This window comes from Bos grunniens, chromosome 16 (genome assembly GCF_055505025.1).
Source record: "Bos grunniens cultivar Pamir isolate PY7600 chromosome 16, Bosgru_T2T1.0, whole genome shotgun sequence".
Taxonomy (NCBI): Eukaryota; Metazoa; Chordata; class Mammalia; order Artiodactyla; family Bovidae; genus Bos; species Bos grunniens.
In genome coordinates, this window is record NC_141180.1 from 36,937,745 (window position 1) to 36,959,168 (window position 21,424).

The window sequence follows — 21,424 nt, forward strand, 5'->3', positions numbered from 1 at the left end:
TCTTTTCTTGTTTGGAGCCCACGGAAACAGATTATTGTTTTTCAGTCCCTCAGTCATGTCTGACTCTTTGCAACCCCATGGACTGCAGCATGCCAGGCTTCCCTGTCCTTCAGTATCTCCCAGAGTTTGTTCAAACTCATGTCTGTTGAGTCAGTGATGCCTTCCGACTGTCTCATTCTCTGTTGCCCCTTCTCCTCCCGCCTTCAATCTTTCCCAGCTTCAAGGTCTTTTCCAGTGAGTCAGCTCTTCACACCAGGTGGTCAAAGTATTGAAGCTTCAGCTTCAGCATCAGTCCTTCCAATGAATATTCAGAGTTGATTTCCTTTAGGATTAACAAATAGCTACCCCATTTTTGCTGGGAAAAAATAAAATTCGAGATGTAAAAGCAGTGCAATTAGAAGTCTTGGGAAAACTTATTGTAGAAATACTGTCCTCTTTTGGGGGGATGGCTCCAGAGCTGTAACTGGGAATTCTTGTCCTGTATTTTAAATGCCCTGCTGTCTCCTTCATGTATATCTTCCTGTGTAAATTAAGTATTTATCCTCTGTTTGCTTTATAAGAAGTGACACATGTGGAAAGACTTTAGGAGTTGCTTTGAGAACAATTTGCTCTTGTGAATGTAGTGTGTTAAATCAGTGTATGTCCACCTTTTTATTCTTTTTTGTGTGCTTAAACATCCTTTTCATTGCAAAACAGAATACATGCATTAAATTTTTTTTCAATTCAAAGAGTCCTTAAAGTCAATGCATCCCACCCCCCACTCTCCAGTATTAACTGTTGTGACAGTTTTGGTGTTTATTCTTCTAGACCTTTCTCTATGCCTATTAAAAATTCTGTTCTTACAAACGCCAGTTCGTGCTCTGCATGTTGTTCTCCAATTTGTTTTTTAAAATATAACAGTGTCATGTTACATGTCACGTTAAGTCAGCACATCTGAGGGGCCACCTCCTTCTCTCCACAGCTGCTGGAGTTCATGGTGCAGTGGGCATCTTTGCCCACATGTCCGTGTGCAGGGCTGCAGGGTTTTACAGACAAGACCCCTGGAAGCGTGGTCAGTGGGTGATTGCAGCATGTTTTACACCTTACTGGAGACTGTCACGTGGCACCTATATGCCGAGAAGCATGTCCCAGTGGAGTCTGTCTGTCTGGGATACATGCCCACACCTGTACACAAACAGCCTTTCCCCCACATCTTCCCCTGTTCCTTGTGCATCCCACAAGGCTCGCTGGTCCCTCCATCAGCAATAGAAGCTTGTCGGCATTACTTTCCTCTTGCATAGTGAAAACCGTGGGTGTATGTGTTCTCAACCATGTGTGCCCAGGAGACAGATATCAGTGTGCCCTTCCCTCCCGCTTCAGAGAGGATTGCTGCCTTAGATCAGCAAAGGCTGAGTACCCTTCCTCCGGCCCAGGTCTTGGACTCCCAGACAGTGGGCTTCAGAGGTGCTTCTGACTCCTCCCCACTCACTGGGGGTCACTGTCCAGCTCTAGGCTTCCTTCCCGGCACGTCCTCCAATTCTAGATCTGGTTCCCCTGCCCTCTGAGAGCAGAGAGCCCACTGGAGGAGCCCAAGAAGCTGGAGGGAAGGTGCTGTGTGAGGCTTTGGTCTTCCTCTCGGTGGAGAGCTGTGGCCCCCAGCAAATCCTCTCTGAAGCCAGGCTTTGGGATAGGAGTGCTGTTCCCCAGACCCTAAGCCAAGAGCACGTAATTGGCTGCTGGTGGTGACAGTGGGAGGGGTTCATCCACTTAGCGCTGGGGGTCCACCTGGAATTCCATTGTGAATGGGCAGCTCTGGTGGGTTCTTAGAGTCCCGGGACACCCCATCCCAGGAAAGACACTATGTGGAAGGCTCTTGCCCATTAGAGGGTCCGAGACACATCCCTTTTCACGGTGAACCATGAGCTGACTTTTATCCCAGCATGATGGGTGTGGCATCCGGTGGGAGGGGCGTGTTCATGGTAGGTGGAAAACGTCCAACCCAGTCAACCACAGGGCTTTGAAGACGTCCCTCCCCTCTGTTCCAGAGCTTCTTTTTTAATGTTTATTTTTAATTTTTTAAATATTTATTTATTTGGCTGTGTCAGGTCTTTGTTGCAGCACTTGGGATCTTTAGTTGTGGCATGTGGGATCTTAGTTCCCGGACCAGGGATCGAACCCCAGCTCCCTGCATAGGGAGTGTGGGGTCCTAGTCACTGGACCACCAGGGAAGTCCCTATCTCAGAAGTTTTTATCTCATTCCCTCTCCTGAAAGTAAATGCAGACTCCATGAGGCCTTGCCAGGCTTCTAGTGTGACGTGTGTGTGTGTGTGTGTGTGTGTGTATGCACCCGTGTTTGTGAGAGCTGTATCCCTCTGTGTCCCTCCTCGGGGGAAAGCGAGTCCATCTGCAGTACCAGTGTGAATCACAGTGTCCCGGTCCTGTGACTGTGACTGCCCACTACTCCCGCTTCCCTTCTCCTCCCACCCCCCCACTCCCACCCCCATACCCCCCAGGGTATGAGAGGACATGGAACCCTCACAACCACATGCTCTGCTCTGATCCTGGGGACGGGCTTTCCTCTTTGACACCCATCTAACAGAAGAGCAAACTGAGGCTCAGAAAAGCGTCGGATAAGTCTCAGGCAGAGGGCTGAAGATGAGAAGCCGCAGAAGCAGGGCTGGCAGAGGAATGATGCAGAGTCTGGAGGCTAGGATGGGAAGGAGCCTGGGGGGAGCACCCTGGCAGGCCATAGTCCCAAAAAAGAGGGCTAGTGGGTCCCTGCGGCCCCCAAAAAAGAGGGCTAGTGGGTCCCTGCGGCCACATTTGAAAGTAGACAGGAGATGGAGAGCAGGCAGTTGGCTGATTCGGACAGACAGCTGACCAGCTGCTGAGAGGTTACACTGTCTTTTCTGACCCCTCATTCTGGGGCTGGACTGACCTTGCTGCCACACGATTCCTCCCAGCAAACATCTCGTGCTTTCCTGCTGCCCTGATCCGTGTGTGGGGTTGGACGACTACCTCCTGGTCTGCTCTTGTAAATAAAGTTTTATTGGAACTCAGCCAGGCTTCTTTATTTATGTGATGTCTGTGGCTGCTCTCAGGCGACAAGGCAGAGCTGAGGAGTTGCACAGAGACTCTTGGGCCCACAAAACCTAAAGCATTTACCAGCTCCCCCTTGACAGAGAGTTTGCTGATCCTGGTCCAGCTGTGTTGTGGTTCAATCACTTAGTCATGTCCGACTCTTTGCGGCCCCATTGACTGCAGCACTCCAGGCTTCCCTGGTCTTTACCATCTCCCGGAGCTTGCTCAAACTCATGTCCATCGAGTCAGTGATACCATCCAACCATCTCATCCTCTGTCATCCCCTTCTCCTCCTGCCTTTAGTCTTTCCCAGCGTCAAGGTCTTTTCTAGTCATTCAGCTCTTTGCATCAGATGGCCAGAGTATTGGAGCTTCAGCTTTGACATCAGTCCTTCCAATGAATATTCAGGGTTGATTTCCTTTAGGACTGACTGGTTTGATCCAGCTACAGTAGGGGTTACGTGTGTGCACAGGCCCAGATGTACTAGCCCACGAGCTCCCTCTGTCCCTCTCTCCCCCTCTCCCCCCACCACCCTATCAGCCCTTCCCTCCTTCCATCTCTGACTTGACCTCAACCTCCTTGCTGTGGTCCTTCTCCATTCCCACTCATTTCTCCCCAAATATTTTAAATTAATGTGTTGGAAGGACTTTCCCACCACCACCCTTCCTTCCCACCTGCCCAGGTCTCCTCTCCCCCTACCCCATCCCTAGCCTCCCCCTCACTCTCTCCATCTGCTCTCATGGGTGGTGTGGGGTGGGATCTTTGACCCCATGAGATTCAGGGAGAGAGGTTCTTCCTGCTATGAGGCTTGAGCCAGCTGACAAGAGGGTGATAGCCTGGAGGGTGAGAGGAATGACCTACTCACTGAGATAAGGGGGTCCAAGCACTCCCACATGGGCATTTGCCAAGAGCCTGCCTCCCAGGACCCCTGGCCGCCTTGAGGATGGGGCATCTCTGGAGATCTTGTCCCAGCTGATGAGAAGAAAACAGTTCCAGATCGGAAGCCAATCTCACTGCAGATCCCTCCTGTCCTCCTGGTCCTGTGGGTCCCTGGGTGCCCAGTGGGGAGGCCAGTGGTCCCAGGTTGCCAGATCTTCGGCAGCCAGTCCCTGCCCTCATCCCCTGGCAGACGCTTCATCTTGTACCTTGGAGGGAAAATGACACGCTAACTGCAGCCCCACACTGGACTCCCTTGTGTTGTCCTTGTCCCAGGCACCATCGTGCTCCTGGGAACAAGTGACCCTGTGATGCTTCTCCAGCAGCCAGGCACCCATGGCCTCTTGCCCAGCTCCTCTGTGTCCTCATTTACTCCTGTTTATGTAGCCAGGAGTCTGCCTGCTCCCTTGTCTGGCCAGTCCTGGGAGAGCGTGAGAGCGTTCATGCTCAGTCATGTCCGACTCTTTGTGACCCCATTGACTGTAGCCCACCAGGCTCCTCCGTCCATGGGATTCTCCAGGCAAGAATACTGGAGTGGGTTTCCATGTCTTCCTCCAGGGGATCTTCCCTACCCATGGATTGAACCCATGTCTCTTGCATCTCCTGCACTGGCAGGTGGATTCTTTACCACTGAGTCACCTGGGAAGCCAGTCCTCGGAGCCTGTCCCCCAAACTAGGCAGCCAAGAGGCCCTCCCATGGGCCAGGGGAGTGGGAGGTAGTGGTTGTGATGGCAGGAAGCACCTTCTCTCTTGAGTGAGGCTCAGGAAATGGGGACTGGAGTGGTGGGGGTGACCAGAGTCCTATCTGTCCCACATTTCAGCCCCTCCTCCCAGTGCTGCCAACAGAGAGGACAGACAGTGGACTCTCCCCTCCGGCCTGTGGCTCTGCTCTCCCTTAAAGGACACAGGGATGGTGTAGCCTGGGTGGAAATGAGTCGTCTTGGAGTCGGACTTCTTTCCCAGATGGGCTGTGGGGACTGGAGGAGCCAAACACTAGACACCAGTTGAAGAATGTGGGTGGGAGAGGATGGCTGTCTAAACGTGGGTCCAGAACCACTCAGGGGTGGTAGTGAGAGCCCTGTGCCCACCTGATTCTGGGCCAGCTGGGTGGGGGCATTGATGTGCCCCCTGGAGCCACTGAGCCAGGAGTTTTATGCCCACCCTGGGGTTCCCTTCCCTAGTGTGAACTGGTGGTACATCCTCGGAGGTGGCTGTGCTGGAAGAGAGAGGAGGGACTGGGAATCAGCACCTCAAACGGTTTCTGCTGCCATGCAGGGATTCACCTGCCCTCCAAACAGCAGGTGCTGAGAGTAAGCCTCCCATTGCTTTGACCAGAGGAGACGCCCACTGCTCTGAGCTGACCTTGTGATCAGGCCAACTTGGCCTTCTGCCCTGAGAAACAGTGATGAATTCGCAAGCCTCAGGCTGGACACCTGACACAGTTGGGCGTAACACCTGCCCCCAAGGCCACCTCTCCACACAGACTTCCAGGTGCACGGCCCCCTCCTTTATGCTAACCTAGCTGCAGGGGCAGAGGGAATGTCACTCGGTGCAGAGGCTCCGGTCTGCCTGGAATCAGATGTGATGGGAGGGACATGCCTGTGTGATGTATGAACCTAGTGGATTTCTCCCCTTCTCTCTGCACCCCCAGCTCACCTCCTGTTTCTCCTCCCACCCACTAGGCAGCACTGGATGCTCCACATCACCTAGCAGCCTCCCTCAGGAGTGCCATCCCGGCCTGATTGAAAACTGGAGAAGTGGCCCCACCATTGATGAGTTTGTCTTGGGAGTTGGTGACCAGGTGAAACGGGAGGCCGACATGGGGCAGAAGGTCACTGGAGGGATCAAGACGGTGGACATGAGGGACCCCACGTACCGGCCCTTGAAGCAGGAGCTCCAGGGTCTGGACTATTGCAAGCCCACCCGCCTGGACCTGCTGCTGGACATGCCTCCCGTGTCCTATGACGTCCAGCTACTCCACTCCTGGAACAATAATGACCGCTCACTCAACGTCTTCGTGAAAGAGGACGATAAGCTCATCTTCCACCGGCATCCGGTGGCCCAGAGCACGGACGCCATCAGGGGCAAAGTCGGGTACACGCGTGGGCTGCACGTATGGCAGATCACGTGGGCCATGAGGCAGCGGGGCACCCACGCCGTGGTGGGGGTGGCAACGGCAGACGCCCCCCTGCACTCCGTGGGGTACACAACACTCGTTGGGAATAACCACGAGTCTTGGGGCTGGGACTTGGGGCGCAACCGGCTCTACCACGACGGCAAAAACCAGCCAAGCAAGACGTACCCGGCCTTTCTGGAGCCGGACGAGACGTTCATTGTCCCCGACTCCTTCCTAGTGGCCCTGGATATGGACGACGGGACCCTGAGCTTCATTGTGGATGGACAGTACATGGGAGTAGCTTTTCGGGGACTCAAGGGCAAAAAACTGTATCCTGTAGTGAGTGCCGTCTGGGGCCACTGTGAGATCCGCATGCGCTACTTGAATGGACTCGACCGTAAGTGTCCTCGGCTCTGTTTTTGGTGGTGGTGTCCCTGGCCTCCCTGTGCCCTGCTGGTCCTGGCTGGGCCCAGCTAAAAGTCTACAGTTGTTGCATTTAAATGTCTTTAAGTAGACACCCCAACTTTCAGATCCTCAGACTCTTGCCTTGCCTCAGATTAGATGAGATTTCTAGCTAGAGTCTGCAGATTACATGGCAGCCCCTCATGGCTGGATGGTGGATGGATGGATGGATGGATGGATGGATAGTTGAGTGAGTGAGTGACTAAAGGAGTGAATGGATGAATGGAGGGGTGGACAGATGGATGGATGGGTGGATGAATAAGTAATGGAGTAGATGGGTGGGTGGGTGGATGGCTGAATGAATGAAAGGGTCAGTGGATGGATGGTTGAATGAAAGGGTCAGTGGATGGACGGTTGAATGAATGAAAGGGTCAGTGGGTGGATGGTCTTTGACAGATGTGGTTTGTTTCTGGTTGACCTGCCTCCAGGTTTGATCTGCAGTTGATCACCTTCTAGCACAGTAACCATCGTATTATTGAGCTGGGCTTTGCGTCCTGGGGGTACTAGGGCTGCCCACATAGTGAAAGCCAGTGACCTCTCATTCATTCGACAGCAGATAATCCCCTGTACTCCATGGGGTACAGATGTTTCTCTTTGGAACCCTCTGCTGCCCATCTTTCCCTTGCTGCTCCTGGCAGGCTCTGACAGGGTGAGGGCAGTGAGCCCACAGCCAGGTGGGGTGTCCACCTCACCTGTGTAGCCCAGCACTGTAGGTCCTCCTGGTACTCCTGGCAGGTGTGTATCCAGCAGGTAACCTCCCTGAGGAAGTCACTCAGACCCGGTCTAGGGAACCAGCAGGGCAAGTTCTGTGAGTCCCTCTCTCCACAAATCAGGCTAGAAGGTTCACAGCCACATCTACCCTGTGCAGGGATGGGCAGGAATTGGGAGCCCGGGACCCGGGGTCTCAGGGGAACCTGGCCTGTAGTCCTGCTTATCTCTTCCTAGTAGAGAGTGACTACAGCCCCAGGGAGTTCAGTGCCATCCCCCCATTTTTGTAATATTTATTTATTTGGCTGCACTGAGTCTTAGTTGTGGCATGTGGCGTCTTCGATCTTCATTACAGCATATGGAATCTCTAGTTGCAGCTTGCGAACTCTTAGTCGCAGCATGTGGGATCTAGTTCCCTGACCAGGGATTGAACCCGGCCTCCAAGCATTAGGAGCTCAGGGTCTTAGCCACTGGACCACAGGGAAGTCCTTTAATGCCTGCTCTGTGCAGACAGAGGAGTGAACTGTTGGGTCCAGGCTTCTGAGACTTGGTCTTTCCAAGAACAGGTCAGCCCTGGCCCCTCTGGAAACAGGTCCATCAGTGCTGATGCCGGGAGTGCACAGTTTCACTGCTTACGTGCCCAGCTCTGGGACAGAAGGCAGACCTTAGAGCGGCCGGGAGGGGCCTGTTCCCCCATGGCGAATCAGGGCGTGCACGAACAGAACTGTTCCCCTGCTGAGTCAGGACAAGGCTCGGCAGTGGTTCTGCCAAAGCAGTCCTGGAGGCCCAGATGGGTGTGATCGGTCAATGCCCTGTCAGCTCTGCATTAGATGGGAGGTCAGATGTCTTTGCAATTTTTCTTGTTTGGGAAACTTAAAGGGATGGAGGCAGAGGGCATGTGTTATGAGAAGGCCACCCCTGAGCTGGACCCCGGGGTGGAGGGGGGAGACTGGAAGTGCCCAGAGGCTTGAGCCCCCTCCACACTCTTGGTGTCTGATGAGGATGCTCCTCTGTCCCCACAATAACGCCAGGCAGTGCCAGGGCCCCATTGGCTTCTAGCCTTCTACTCTCCTAATCAGACATGAATGGGCCCCACTCTGCACTGCTGGCTGGCTTAGGAGGAGCCGGGTGGGAAAACCTGTGAGGGTAAGGCAGCAACCCCAACCTCTGCAGGGTGTTTGATCTTATGTCCTAGAAGGGTCACTTTGGCTGCTGTGTAGAAGTGGACGGTAGGGGCACGAGGGGCCACCAGGAGGCCAGGGAGGAGCCCTGATGGTTGTCCAGAGGAAAGGTGCGGGTGGGGACAAGGGCCAGGGTGGGCACCGTGGACGTGGGGAAGTGACATTTGTGATGCTCACTCAGCATGTCACAGTGACTCTGCAGGTCTGGAGACAGGACAGTGGTCAGTGGAGATGGAGCTGAAAGCTCTAACCCTGGATGAGGTCACCAAGGAAAGGAAGGAGGAGAAGGCTGAGGCCCAGCCCTGGGGCGAGTCATTATTTAGGGTGGATGATGAGGAAGGAAAAGTGGAGTAGCAGAGGCTGGGGGGAGGAGTAGTGTTCTGGACACCAAATGAAAAAAGGACTTCAAGAAGGACAAAGTCATGCCAAGTCAAGTACACTCAGCCAAGTCAAGTATACTCAAGACTTGTCCATCAGCTTTGGCGGTGAGGCGATGGCTCGTGACCCTGACGAGGGTCATCTGGATAGGGTGGGTTCAAAAGCCTGAGGAAGGGGCTGGTGTAGAGAGGAGGGGGTGTGGTTATTTCCTGGGGCCACAGGAAAAAATGACTGCCAACTGGGAGGCTTAAAGTAACAGAAATGGTGTTTCATCTCAGTTCAGGAGGCCAGGTATCTGAAACCAAGGTGTGGGCAGGGCAGTTCCTTCTCAGGGCTCTGAGAGTCTGTCCTGTCCCAGCACGCCTTGGTTTGTGGACGCATCACTCAGTCTCTGCCTCCGTGGTCATGTGGCCTGCTCTGGTTGTGACCTCTTATAAGGACAGGGCTCATTCGACTCCAGTATGTGTGAGTGCTCAGTCACTCAGTCATGTCCGACTATTTGTGACTTTATGGACCGTAGGAGCCCACCAGGCTCCTCTGTCCATGGGATTTTCCAGGCAAGAATACTGGGGTGGGTTGCCATGCCCTCCTCCAGGGTATCTTTCCGACCTAGGGATAGAACCCGAGTCTCCTGTGGCTCCTGCATTGCAGGCGAATTCTTTACCGCTGAGCCACCAGGGAAGCCTTATTCCAATGTGACCTCATGTTAACCAGTTACATCTCCAAAGACCCTGTTTCCAGCAGGGTCACATTCTGAGGTTTTCAGATGGACTTGAATTTGGTGGGAGGGGTGCTGTCCCACCCATAGTTCCTTCCCCTCCCTGGGCTGCTGCCTTCGGGGGAAGACGAGGCAGTAAGAGACAGAGCCCAGAGTATCTGTCAGGTGAGGTCAAAGGGCACCCAAGTCCTCTGCCCAGGAGGGTTTGCTTTACTCCCCAAGGCAGCTGAGGAAGAAGGGATGTCAGAGTCCACCCAGGGAACAGGGCATGACAGGCAGAAGCCCTGGCCAAGTCTGACCAGATACATCTTCTTGGTGTCAGGCCTGGACTGGGCTCTGCAGTCTTCGAGCAATCTTCTTACTGCTCCCTGGGTCGTCTGGAAAGTCCACTCCCTCCTTCTCCACCCAGTCCCACTTCACCCAGCTGCCCGGTGCTGACCTCAGCAGGGAGCAGCTGTTTGCAGAGCGGGTCAGCCAGAGTTGTCAGAGTCCTGTTCACCCCTTCCCCCACCTCACCCCACCCTGGGTACTGCAGTGGGCATTTTGTCCTCCCAGTCTGCCTTCCCCCGAACGCCAGGTGGACCCTCCCCGGAAGAATCCCTGCCCCAGTGCCGGAACCCTGGGCTGAGCTGGCCTGGACAGGGCCAGAGCAAAGGCTGTGTGTCCTTGTGTGACCTCCACCACTGTCCAACCACCTCTGATCACAGACCACTTGTTCTGACTCTTCCTTGGGGCTCAAGGTCTCCGGGGCTGAGGCTGCAACCAGAGGGGCTGCTGTGTCATCTTGCTCTTTTCTGGGAAGAAGGGGCAGCAATGGCCATTGGAGGGGGAGACAGGGCCCAGTTTGGCTCCTAGGCCTGCCCACCCCACTCCCTGGAGAATCAGAAGGAAAGGCCTTTTTTTTTTTAAGCTGTGCTGTGTCTTCATTGCTGTGAGGGCTTTCTCCAGTTGCAGTGAGCAGGGGCTACTCTCTAGGTTCGGTGCTTGGGCTTTTCATTGTGATGGTTTCTCTTGTTGCAGAACACGGGTTCTAGGGCACTGTGGGCTTCAGTAGTTGCGACTCTAGAGCACAGGCTCAATAGCTGTGCTGCACAGGCTTAGTTTCTCTGCAGGATGTGGGATCTTCCTGAATTAGGGATCAAACCCGTGTCTCCTGCACTGGCAGGTGGATTCTTTACCACTTAGCCCAGGTTTTTTTTTTTTTTTTTAATATTTATTTGTTTGGCTGCACCGGGTCTTAGTTGTGGCCTGTGAGATCTAGCTCCCTGACTAGGAATTGAACCTGGGCCCCCTGCACTGGGAGCATGGAGTCTTAGCCAGTGGACTACAGAGAAGTCCCAGGAAAGGCCTATTTTCAAGCAGCAGACCAGCTGTCATTCAAAGGAGAGTCCTCCTGCACCTCTCCCCCCAACTTTTAATGGCACCTCCCATTAAGGAAGCATTTCCTTGCAGTTCAGCATTTTCAAATTCTCCTTTTTTTGGTTCCCAGGACCTGGGAGCTGTGAAGGTGGTGGGTGGAAACGTCTCTGAACTGGGCACTTCCTGACTTGAGACGTACATCCATGACCTCACAGACCCAAAGTCCATTCACCGCCCGTGGACTGGACACAGAACCAGGCTCTGGGGTTGCGGGTGAGCATCTCTTGGAGAACTAGGAGGTGACCCTGGCTGTGCATGTTCAAATCGTCCACCAGGTGGTTGCTCGTCGTGGAGATGTGGATGTGGGCACGTGGCCTTGTCCAGTTCCTTGTCCTTCTGCCCCCGTAAATAGCGCCAGCTTCACTTCCTGATTCCTGAGCCATACTCCATGCGGATGGAGCCGGATACAGACCCTACAGCCCCACACTCCCCACCCTGGGTAAAAGGACTGAGGGCGGGAAGGCCTTCTGGGTCCTGGTAGTGACCAACCAGAATCTGTGGGACAGATGTTTTTCCTGGCATGATGTCCACATCCATCTCTGGAGCCTTGCACTCGGTCTCTGCAATCAGACCAGGACCCCAGGCATTATAGTCTTGCCTCCTGCAAAATTGGCAATGGGTGGGGTGAGGATGACCTGCTGTTTAGAAACATTTCTTCCTGAGGGTGTTGATGAGCTGATTTGATACCCATTTAGCCAAGAGGTGAGGATGGGAACTCCCTCTCAGCCCTTCCCACGGCCCAGCAGGCTCTCCATCATAGTCAGTGGCTTTTGAAGCTTTCTCAAGTGTCTTCAGACATGAGGGGAAGCCCCTCTGGGGCTGAGCCACATCCTTGAATGAGGCAGTGCTGGAGGAGGATGGAGGAGAGTTTCTGAGTGGAGGCATGCGTGCTCAGTTGATTAGTCATGTCTGATTCTTTGCAACCCCATGAACCGTAGCCCACCAGGCTCCTCTGTTCTTGGGATTCTCCAGGCAAGAATACTGGAGAGGGTTGCCATTTCCTTCTCCAGGCGACCTTCCTGACCCTGGGATTGAAGCTGTGTCTCCAACATCTCCTGCATTGGCAGGTGGATTCTTTACCACTGCGCCTCCTGGGAAGCCCTTTGAGTGGAGGAGAGGAGCCCAATTCCCCACTCAGAGGCTCAGAGGACCACTCGCTCCTCATCCTGGCATTGCTGGACTTCAGGCTCAGCCAATGGGACTCTGGGGAGCGTCTGGTCCAGACCCCTCGTCTTCCATCTGGGGAAGCTGAGGCCTGTGAGAAGGGAGCCATTTGCTCGAGGTCAGGCTGCTATGCAGGTGAAGGTGAGGGGCTGGGGTTGGGGTCCCCGAGGCAGGTCCAGTGAAGGAGACCAGGTCTCTGCAGGCCAGCAGGTGGGATGATTCCATCCCGACCCACCAGGAGTCTGTGGGATCCTTGACCCGAACATATGGAACATCATTTAGTTAATCCTTCCTCCAGGAAAGGCCCCGTTTCAAAGCTTTCCATGAAAAACATCTACCACTTCCATCCTGTCTCCTGGGCTTCCCTGGTGGCTCAGACAGTAAAGAATCTGCCTACAATGTGGGAGACCTGGGTTCACTTCCTGAGTTGGGAAGATCCCCTGGAGGAGGGCATGGCTACCCACTCCAGTATTCTTGCCTGGAGAATTCCATGGACGGAGGAGCCTGGCAGGGTGGCTGCATGGGGTCTCAAAGAGTCAGACATGACTGAGCAAATGACACTATTAGGACTATCCTGTCTCCTGGGACTGCCCAGGGGAGATAAAGAGCCATTGTCTGTCTTCTTTTAAAGCCTGGAATTTCATAAATGCCCTGTCAAGCCTAAGATGTATTCTTTTTTTAAATAACAGCTTTACTGTGATATAATTCACATGCCATGCAATTCACCCATTAAATTGCACCGTGTGGTGACCTCTAGCTTACTAACAGCTGTGTAGCCTCTGGTGTGGTTCATCTTAGAACACTTTCATCATCACCAAAGGGAACCCCTACTCAGTCATTCCCTATTTCCCCAAAAACCACCAGCCTTAGGATTTGGTCTTCAGTCACTGAATTTTTATTTATTTATTTATATTTTGGGCCACACAGTGCGTGGTTTGCCGGATCTTAGTTCCCTGACCGGAGAAGGCAATGGCACCCCGCTCCAGTACTCTTGCCTGGAAAATCCCATGGATGGAGGAGCCTGGTGGGCTGCAGTCCATGGGGTCGCTAAAAGTTGGACACGACTGAGCGACTTCACTTTCACTTTTCACTTTCATGCATTGGAGAAGGAAATGGCAACCCACTCCAGTGTTCTTGCCTGGAGAATCCCAGGGACGGAGAGCCTGGTAGGCTGCCGTCTATGGGGTCGCACAGAGTCGGATACGACTGAAGCGACTTAGCAGCAGCAGCAGCAGTTCCCTGACCAGGGATTGATCCCAAGCCCTCGGCAGCATAAGCACCAAGTCTTAACCACTAGTATGTGACGTATGTGAAAGTCACAGTTGTGTCCAGCTCTTTGTGACCCCATGGATTATACAGTCCATGGAATTCTCCAGGCCAGCATACTGGAGTGGGTAGCCTTTCTCTTCTCCAGGGGATCTTCCCAACCTGGGGATCAAACCCAGATCTCCTACACTGCTGGCAGATTCTTTACCAGCTGAGCCACCAGGGAAGCCCAAAAATACTGGAGTGGGTAGCCTATCCCTTCTCCAGCGGATCTTCCCGGCCCAGGAATTGAACTGGACCACCAGGGAATTCCCAATGACTGAATTTTTAAATATTCTTTTTAATATTCTGAGACACACTGGTGAATATTAAAGAACTTTTGTCGCTTTTTAATTGGTGGAATGGGATCTCAAGGGAAATGCTGGGGGTTTTCTCAGTTTTTCGGTTTGACCTTTTATTTTGTTCACAAGGAGGTTTGGGGAGACTGTGGACGAGGTCACAGATCCACTCACTTCAGCTCTTTGTGTGTCCAGGACCCCATGGGGGGGAGGGACCCCGAGCCATTCATCTGTGCTCACCTGTACCTGGCTTCATGGGTGAGAGCAAGGAGTCAGCCATGGGGGTCAGGAGAGCAAGGAGTCAGGCATGGGGGGAGAGGAGATGAGCAGAGCCCACGACAACTCAGCAGCCTCTGGGGCCTTGGAGGGCATGACTTTCTGGTTCCTTCTGGAGCAGAGGGTTTATCTGAGACGCAGGCTGTGTGGAGCCTGTCTTGCAGGAAGCTAGGTCTTAGGCCCTCCCAGGGACACGAGGGCAGAGGTGCCCTTGCAGGCTGCTACCAGAAGGCCCTTGGGATCCAGGTTCCTGATGCAGCTCTACCATGAACTGGGCCCCGACTGCAGGGGTTTGGACCCCAGCCTGTAATCCTGGCGCTTCTTCAGCCCCTTCTGCACCTGAGTGCCCTCAGCTGTAAAATGGAGAGGAGAACCGTCCCTGTGAGCAGTCAGGTTAACATAGAATGATTCTCCTCCTGAAAGACCAAGTAGGGTCTGAGACTGGATATATGCAGGGGAGAGTCCATGAAGAGGGCCTCTAGTTCAGTGGCTTAGAGCTAACCCTGATGCTAACCCTTGCTCCTTGTCCTGCCAGTGGTGTGGCCCTGGGCTAGTTATTTGGACTCTATCCCTCAGTTTCCTCATCAATAAAATGGGGATGATGATCATGGTATGTGATTATTAGATCATTCATAACAGACCATCATGGGGATTAAATGAGGGCTTACAAGGGGGCCTGGCCCAGTGAATTTTCTGTGTTAGCAATTAATAACTCATTTAAAATGTAAAATGAGACAGAAATCAAACCAATATTGTAAAGCAATAATCAATCAATTACAAATAAATAAATTTTTTTAAAAAAAGGTAAAATGAGGGGAGCCTTTGGTGGTCCAGAGGTTAGGACCCCGCGCTTTCACTACCGAGGGTCCAGGTTCCATCCCCGGTTGGAGAACTAAGATCCCATAGGCCACACTGCATGGCCAGAAAAAAAAAGTAAAAGGAGTTCATTTGTAGTCATCTGGGTATGAAAACTAGTATCAAGACTTCCATGGTGGTCCAGTGGCAAAGAGTCCGAGTCCCCAATGCACAGGGCCTGAGTCTGATCAACCAAGACCCTGTGCAGCCAAATCAATAGATCAATAAACATTTTTTTAAAAAAACGTCGGGTATCAGTAAGTGATGCTGTTGCTGCTGTTGTTGGTGTTTGCTCTCAAACCACCCAGAGCCATTCTAACAGGCGTCCTCTCTCTCCTCCTATCCGCAGCGGAGCCCTTACCACTCATGGATCTCTGCCGTCGCTCGGTGCGCCTGGCCCTGGGGAAGGGGCGCCTGGGTGAGATCCACGCGCTGCCACTGCCCGCCTCCCTCAAGGCCTACCTCCTCTACCAGTGATGCTCCGCCTGGGACCGCCAGCACAACCACCCCCCCGGTGCCAATTCACTGAGCCACCACAGCGCCACGAGCCTTGGACCGGCGTCCAAGGCGTGGGAGGAAGTCCCGACTTCCTTTTCATCCTCCCTGGCTGCCCAGCCGGACACAGACGGCTTTGGATACGGGCCCTTCTGCTCCCCTTCTGGACCTTGGCAGAAGTCCCCCGCATGCCATATCACAGCCCCTCCTTGGAAAAAACACAGAGGATAAACTGCTGCCCTGAGCTCTTACCTACTCTTGGGGTGGCCTGGGTGCTCCCCACACCTGCCGGGACCCCCCGGTGCCGAGAACAGATCCCAGGGGTGCGAAGAGGTGCTTAGATGAGGGCCAGCACCCGCCCAGCAGGGCAGCCGCAGCGGACGAAGCTCAGGATGTCAGAAGCTCACCATGGCCACCGAGGCAGAAACCAAAATGGGACCTGCCCTAGGCGCATGAGCACCCAGCATCAGTCCTGGCTGCCGGAGCCTCCAAACCCTGTATTTATTCTTTTAACAGTAACAAAAGCCATTTATTTATTCCATTTAGAAAGGACACTTTGTTCGGGTCACTTCTCTCTGGAGTGTTCTGTTGCTTTGCTTCCACCTGCCCCTTCCTGGGATGTGTGTGCCTCACTGGCCCTTTCGCTGGGTCATGTTTGTGATGTGTCCCCATGTGGGCACAGGGGGACCTCTGTGTGGGCCCCTCGATCTACAGTTTCCAGGGGGCTCTGCTCCTGAGTGCCCAAGCGGGCCCCTGAAAGGGCACCTCACGTGCAATAATGAGTGTCTTAGGGACCTGTCTGCAAGGGCGGTGGCAGCTCCCCGCGTCCCCCCAGACAGCCACTTGTCACTCAGGCTCATCCATTTTTGCACGTGGTTTTATTTTTTTAGTCTTCTGTGGGGTTTTTTGGTGTGGGTTTGGTTTCATTTTCGCTTTCCTACCTGAGATTTGCCACACGAATACACGGAAGCTCTGGCTTCCCCTGTCGAGGACCTGCCGAAACAAGACGGGGGATGAGTGGGTCTGAGAGGCCAGGGGCAGGGCAGGCGGGGGGGAGACCAGAGCAGAGTTGTGTGTCCTCAAAGCCAGTGCCTGTCTCCGCTTGGTGCCCCTGTCCGGGCTCTGGGCTGAAGTGGAATAGCCTCGGTTCATCACAGTGCCCCAGAGCCGTGGGGTAGGGCAGGGTGGGGTGGGGCGGGCAGCCTGCAGTGGGGGGGAAGCACCCTCCCTTGCACAACTCCCCCACGTAGCAGACCCCAGCACCTGCCACCAAGTCACCTTTTCTTATGTCTTGAAGTCCACCCTCTTAGAATCTGCCTTCTGTTCATTTCTGTACAGGTACAATAGATGACTTTATTTGTTTAAAATGTTTAATATATATGCATATATATTTGTCCGTAAAAAATATGTTTTAAACAGCTGCTGTAGGGTACCTTTAAAAAAAACAGTCTTCCAGTGGAGTATATTTTTTAAAGCACAAAATTGGTGCCAAGACTGGGTGAGGAATGTAAATGTCCCCTTGCTATTCGGAGGTTTGTTTTTCCCCCAGTGGGTGGGAGGAACCGAACCTGAGATGTTTAAAGACTGTCCTCGCTCCTGTTTCAGGGTGGGCCATGTTCTGATGAATGTTACACATAAGAGGATCTCATTAGACAGATCTCAGCCTTATCGCCTTGACCCAGTCGTCTCCCACAGACGCTGGACAAACCCCCGGGCTCCTTGTTGTCTCTCTGCACCCCTGACACCCCAGCTCCCCGAACCTCAGTCCCATCTGTCTTTCCTCTCAGCCCAGAGCCTTGTGGCCTGTACAGTTTTGAAACTCCTGTTCTATTTTATGATGGTTGATAATAGTCAGTAACCTAATAAAAGAAAGTTTATTAAAATACAAAGGCGCTTTGGAGTCCCTCTTTGAGCTCTGTGCTGTGCTGTGCCTAGTCGCTTCAGTCGTGTCCGACCCTTTGCGACCCCATGGACTGTAGCCTGCCAGGCTCCCCTGTCCATGGGATTCTCCAGATGAGAATACTGGAGTGGGTTTTCATGCCCTCCTCCAGGGGATCTTCCCAAACTTTGATCTTTAGGGGAAGGGAAAGGGCATGACGAACCCCTCCCGGGTCCATGGTTTCCAACAACAGATAATGGGGTGACCCCCCAGAGCCCTTGGAGGAGGGTGGAGTGTCAACAGGGGTCCCAGATGGAGGAAGAGAATCCCAGAGGGATGATCCTAGAACATCCCCATCCTTTTCAGAAGTTCTTGAGCCTGTAGCTCAGAATTAGGGACTCGCTGAGCTAGTAGAAAGGATTCTGCACATCAGCAAGGACCCTTGGCTCATTGTTGAGTTGACTGTTGGCTTTTCAGAGTCCAAGCACTGGGCACTCAGCTAAGGGAGCTGGTCCTTCACCCATCTTTACATCCCCAATGCCAAGCACACAGGAAGGCTGAATGAGCCCATTCTGCTAGCTGCTCCCCACTCCACACCCCAGCGGAGAAGATAGGAAGTTCTGGCTTAGACGACTGGTGACTGATAAAGTGAAGAGTCAAGAAGTTTACTAGATATAACCACACATCATGACTAGTTTCCAAAGAATTAACAAGAGTGCATTCTGCTCCCTGCGTGTGTACGTGTGTGCTCAGTCACTCAGTCGTGTCCAACTCTTGGCGACCCCATGGACTGTAGCCCGCCAGGCTCCTCTGTCCATGGGGATTCCCAGGCAAGAATACTGGAGTGGGTTGCCATTTCTCCTCCAGGGGATCTTCCCAACCCAGGGATCGAACTCGTGTCTCCTGCATCTCCTGCATTGGCAGGCGGATTCTTTACCACTGAGCCCCCTGGGAAGCCCTCAGCTCCCTGTGGGCACTTTTCATTCTAAAGGCATGTTGGGATCTGCTGGTACTGGGCAAACTGCCCTGGTCTGAGGCCCAAGACCCCTGGGACCAAGAGCCCCTGTTGCTTTCTCTGAGAACCTCCTGGCCAGCTTTCCTGAGACCACTTGCATCAGACCCAGCTGAGGGGCGTTAGTTAAGATGCTCATCTCTGGACCCTGCCTGAGATGGACAGAATGGACATTTCTGGGACCAGGTCCAGGGATGCATGACTCCCTCCACCTCCCCAGGTGACCTTCTGTGAGAGTTTGGAGACCACTGGTGGTGACTAGGTCAACTCTATTCCTGGGAAAGTTGCAGGGTAAAGGGAAATCCTTTCAGCGTGTGGCTGGGTTAGACCAGCAAGGAGCACATGGCCTCCTGAATCAGACCTGGGTTCCAGTGTTTCTTTGACCCTCATGAGCTGTGTGATCCTGGTGAGCCTCTGCAAAGTTGCGTCACCATGGTCCCCGTCTCTGAGGAGGGTAGCAAGAGTGACAGAAGTCTTTAATTTTTTTAAAAAACATATTTAAAAAAAGTATTTATTTTTGTTTGCACTAGGTCTGTGTTGCTGTGCATGGGCTTTCTCTAGCAGCAGTGATCGGGGGCTACTCTAGTTGTGATGCATGGGCTTCTCATGGCAGTGGCTTCTCTCGTTGCAGAGCACGGGCTCTAGGCACAGGGGCTTCAGCAGTTGCTTCACGTGGGCTCAGTGGTTGTGGAGCAAGGGCTTTGCTGCCCTACAGCGTGTGGAATCTTCCTGGACCAGGAATTGAACCTGTGTCCCTTGCATCCGCAGGCGGATTCCTAACCACTGTACCACCAGGGAAGTCCTGTGACATAAGGCTCTAGAACAGAGCCAGACATATCAGCAAGTGTGTAAACACATGCTTTCATAGCTCTTGCACCTCTGGAGAATGACAGTTCCCAGATTGGAACTGGTCTCTGAGAATGGACCAAACATTTCTCATCCAACTTCCTGAGAGATATGCTTTCTTCCCAGGTAAAGTTCAAAGATCAAGGTGGGCGTTGGGAGAAGGGACCCCTAGATGCCTTCCCCAGATGCAGTTGGAGGAAAGGGTTGGGCTGAACTTATTTTTAGGTTGGAGTTCATGTCTGGGTTGCCACTCCAACTTGCTTAGAAGGAGATGGCAGCAGGAGGAGAAGGGTCAGGGAGTGGAGAGGGGATGGGGGTGGGTGGCAGACACAGAGGGAAAATAAGGGCCTTTGTGTTACCGGGAGACTTCTGGGGAGCAGGGTTTCGTGTTGAAGGGAGCGGTCTTAATAAAACCATGGTGCAGACTGGCCCATGTGGTTGTAATTAATACCCTGCCTTCAGGCAGGTAGCAGGCTCTCGGGCTTGGCCATAGATGGGAAGAGCCCCCTCCTCCCTCCACCGTCCATCTTCTGCACATGACTCCCCACCCGCCCTCCATCCTGCTCCTCCTCGGCGGCGAGATGAGGAATGTGGATTTACTGAACCATAAAGTATGCTGGGGGAGCTGGGGAGGGGGCCGAAGACAGAGCAATTAGTTCATGCTCCAGTCCAGACACCCAAACATGGTTGGAGGCCAGCTGCAAGGAATATTTGAAATAAATGAGCTGCCTGGGGCCAGGAGTTTGCTGTGTTTTCTGTGCGGGGCCATGGCAACCAAGGAGGAAATCATGAGCTAGGGATTGGACTCTAGAATCAACAAATGATGTCCTGGCTGAGCAAGACCGGAGGAAGCCGCTCAGGGCTCTCCGAGGGCTTCTCGGGGTTCAGCTGCCGACGGGCAGGACTGCTCGAGTATACTCCTGGTGGAATCGGTGGATTCCTGTCCCAGCTTCAGCCCTCTCTGCCGTCCATGGGGTTCTGCTCTTACTTTTTCTTTCTTTCAAGAAAAGAGAAAGCTGACACCTCCCTGGAACCTTTCTTCCGAGTCTGGAGAACAGCTGCTGGTCTGATAATGCTATTCCTGGGCCGAAGGGATGTTCCCACTAGGAAAGCCGAGGCCAAGAGCAGCTGGCAGCATAGAAGGTGGCACTGACCTTGCTCTGGGGTCTGTCTTTTCACCCAGCTCAGCAGAAGCCTCCTCTGTGACCGCTTTGAAGGTACAAAAGGCAAAGGCCCCATGAATCCCTTCCCTGACTCTTCTGAAGTAGACCTCACAACCATCCCTAAGAATGTGTCTTATAGAAGCATAGGAATAACAGGACCTAGTCTAGGACCCTTAACTTGAAGTTCAAATACCTCCTGTTTCTGAATCATCTGGTGACCTCGAGGAAAAAGCAAAACCTCAGAAATTTTGATGCCACAGGTGGGATCTGGGAATCTGCCTCTTGGAACACCTGTAGCTGATTGGGAGACATTGTCCTCTGAGACCCATGCAGACCCTGCTCTGGCCCTCTTTTCCTTCAGAGACCTGCAAGGAGCTGTGATCCAGAGGAGCTTGGTGAGCACTAGAGTGGAAGGTTCCATGGGAATCAGCTCCACCTACTCTGAAGTGCAAGCAACAGCCCCAGAGAGCTGGGGCTGCAAAGCCAGCATCCTGCCCGGGCACAGAGGTGCTTGTCTTGGAGGAGTGAACAGGATGGGTCCAAGGGGAAACCTCAGGCCTGAACTTAGGCTTCGCCTGTGAAACCAGCCCTGTGAAAGCTGAACCAGGAGCTGACAGGCGCCATGACCCAAGCACCCCCCATCAGGGCCGGTCACTCCACAGATGCTCTCGGCTACTTCCCACGACCTTGGTGCCCACCCAGGACCACATGCCCCCATCTCCTCATGGCATAAGGAGCAGGCATTCCACTCTCCCTCACACCTGCACCCCGAGGCCCCACCTGTTGAAAGATTTTCAACCCAAGCCCATTTATGAAGTATCTTCCCGATGATTTCTGTTAAGCAAAGCAGCCATCAGGCTGCTGATAGCTTCAGGTAGAGCCAACTTCAGGCTCCAAGTAGAGAACCTCACCTTCCCGCTGGTCCATGTGTTGACAGGGGAAGGGCCCAGACTCCAGAGCCCAGGATTGATGCCCAGCTCTCCTCCTCACCGCCTGTAGGGCAACAAGAGCCCCAGGAGCCTTGCTATCTCCATCTATGAAGTAATAGCCATACTTTCCTGCTGAGGAGGTCCACTGAGACACTGTGCGCTTAGGGCAGGGTACATGAGGGTAGCCGGTACCAGGCATTCCTGCCTCACCACTTTCCAACTG

General features: G+C 53.4%; 1 protein-coding gene across 3 annotated transcripts in view; it reads left to right on the forward strand.

Moving 5' to 3' along the window:
• Window positions 1-17,261, forward strand: part of SPSB1 (splA/ryanodine receptor domain and SOCS box containing 1) — a 70,894-nt gene extending 53,633 nt beyond the window's left edge. For 2 of the 3 annotated variants that reach the window (XM_086344335.1, XM_086344336.1), the window contains exons 2-3: window positions 5,679-6,509; window positions 15,227-17,261. In XM_086344335.1, coding sequence (XP_086200461.1) covers window positions 5,816-6,509; window positions 15,227-15,354 — 822 coding nt within the window. In that variant the 5' untranslated portion in view covers window positions 5,679-5,815 and the 3' untranslated portion in view covers window positions 15,355-17,261. Of the gene's footprint in view, window positions 1-5,271; window positions 5,488-5,678; window positions 6,510-15,226 lie in introns of those variants that run through there. The other variant, XM_086344338.1, reaches the window with a different exon arrangement.
• The last annotated feature ends 4,163 nt before the right edge of the window (window positions 17,262-21,424 follow it).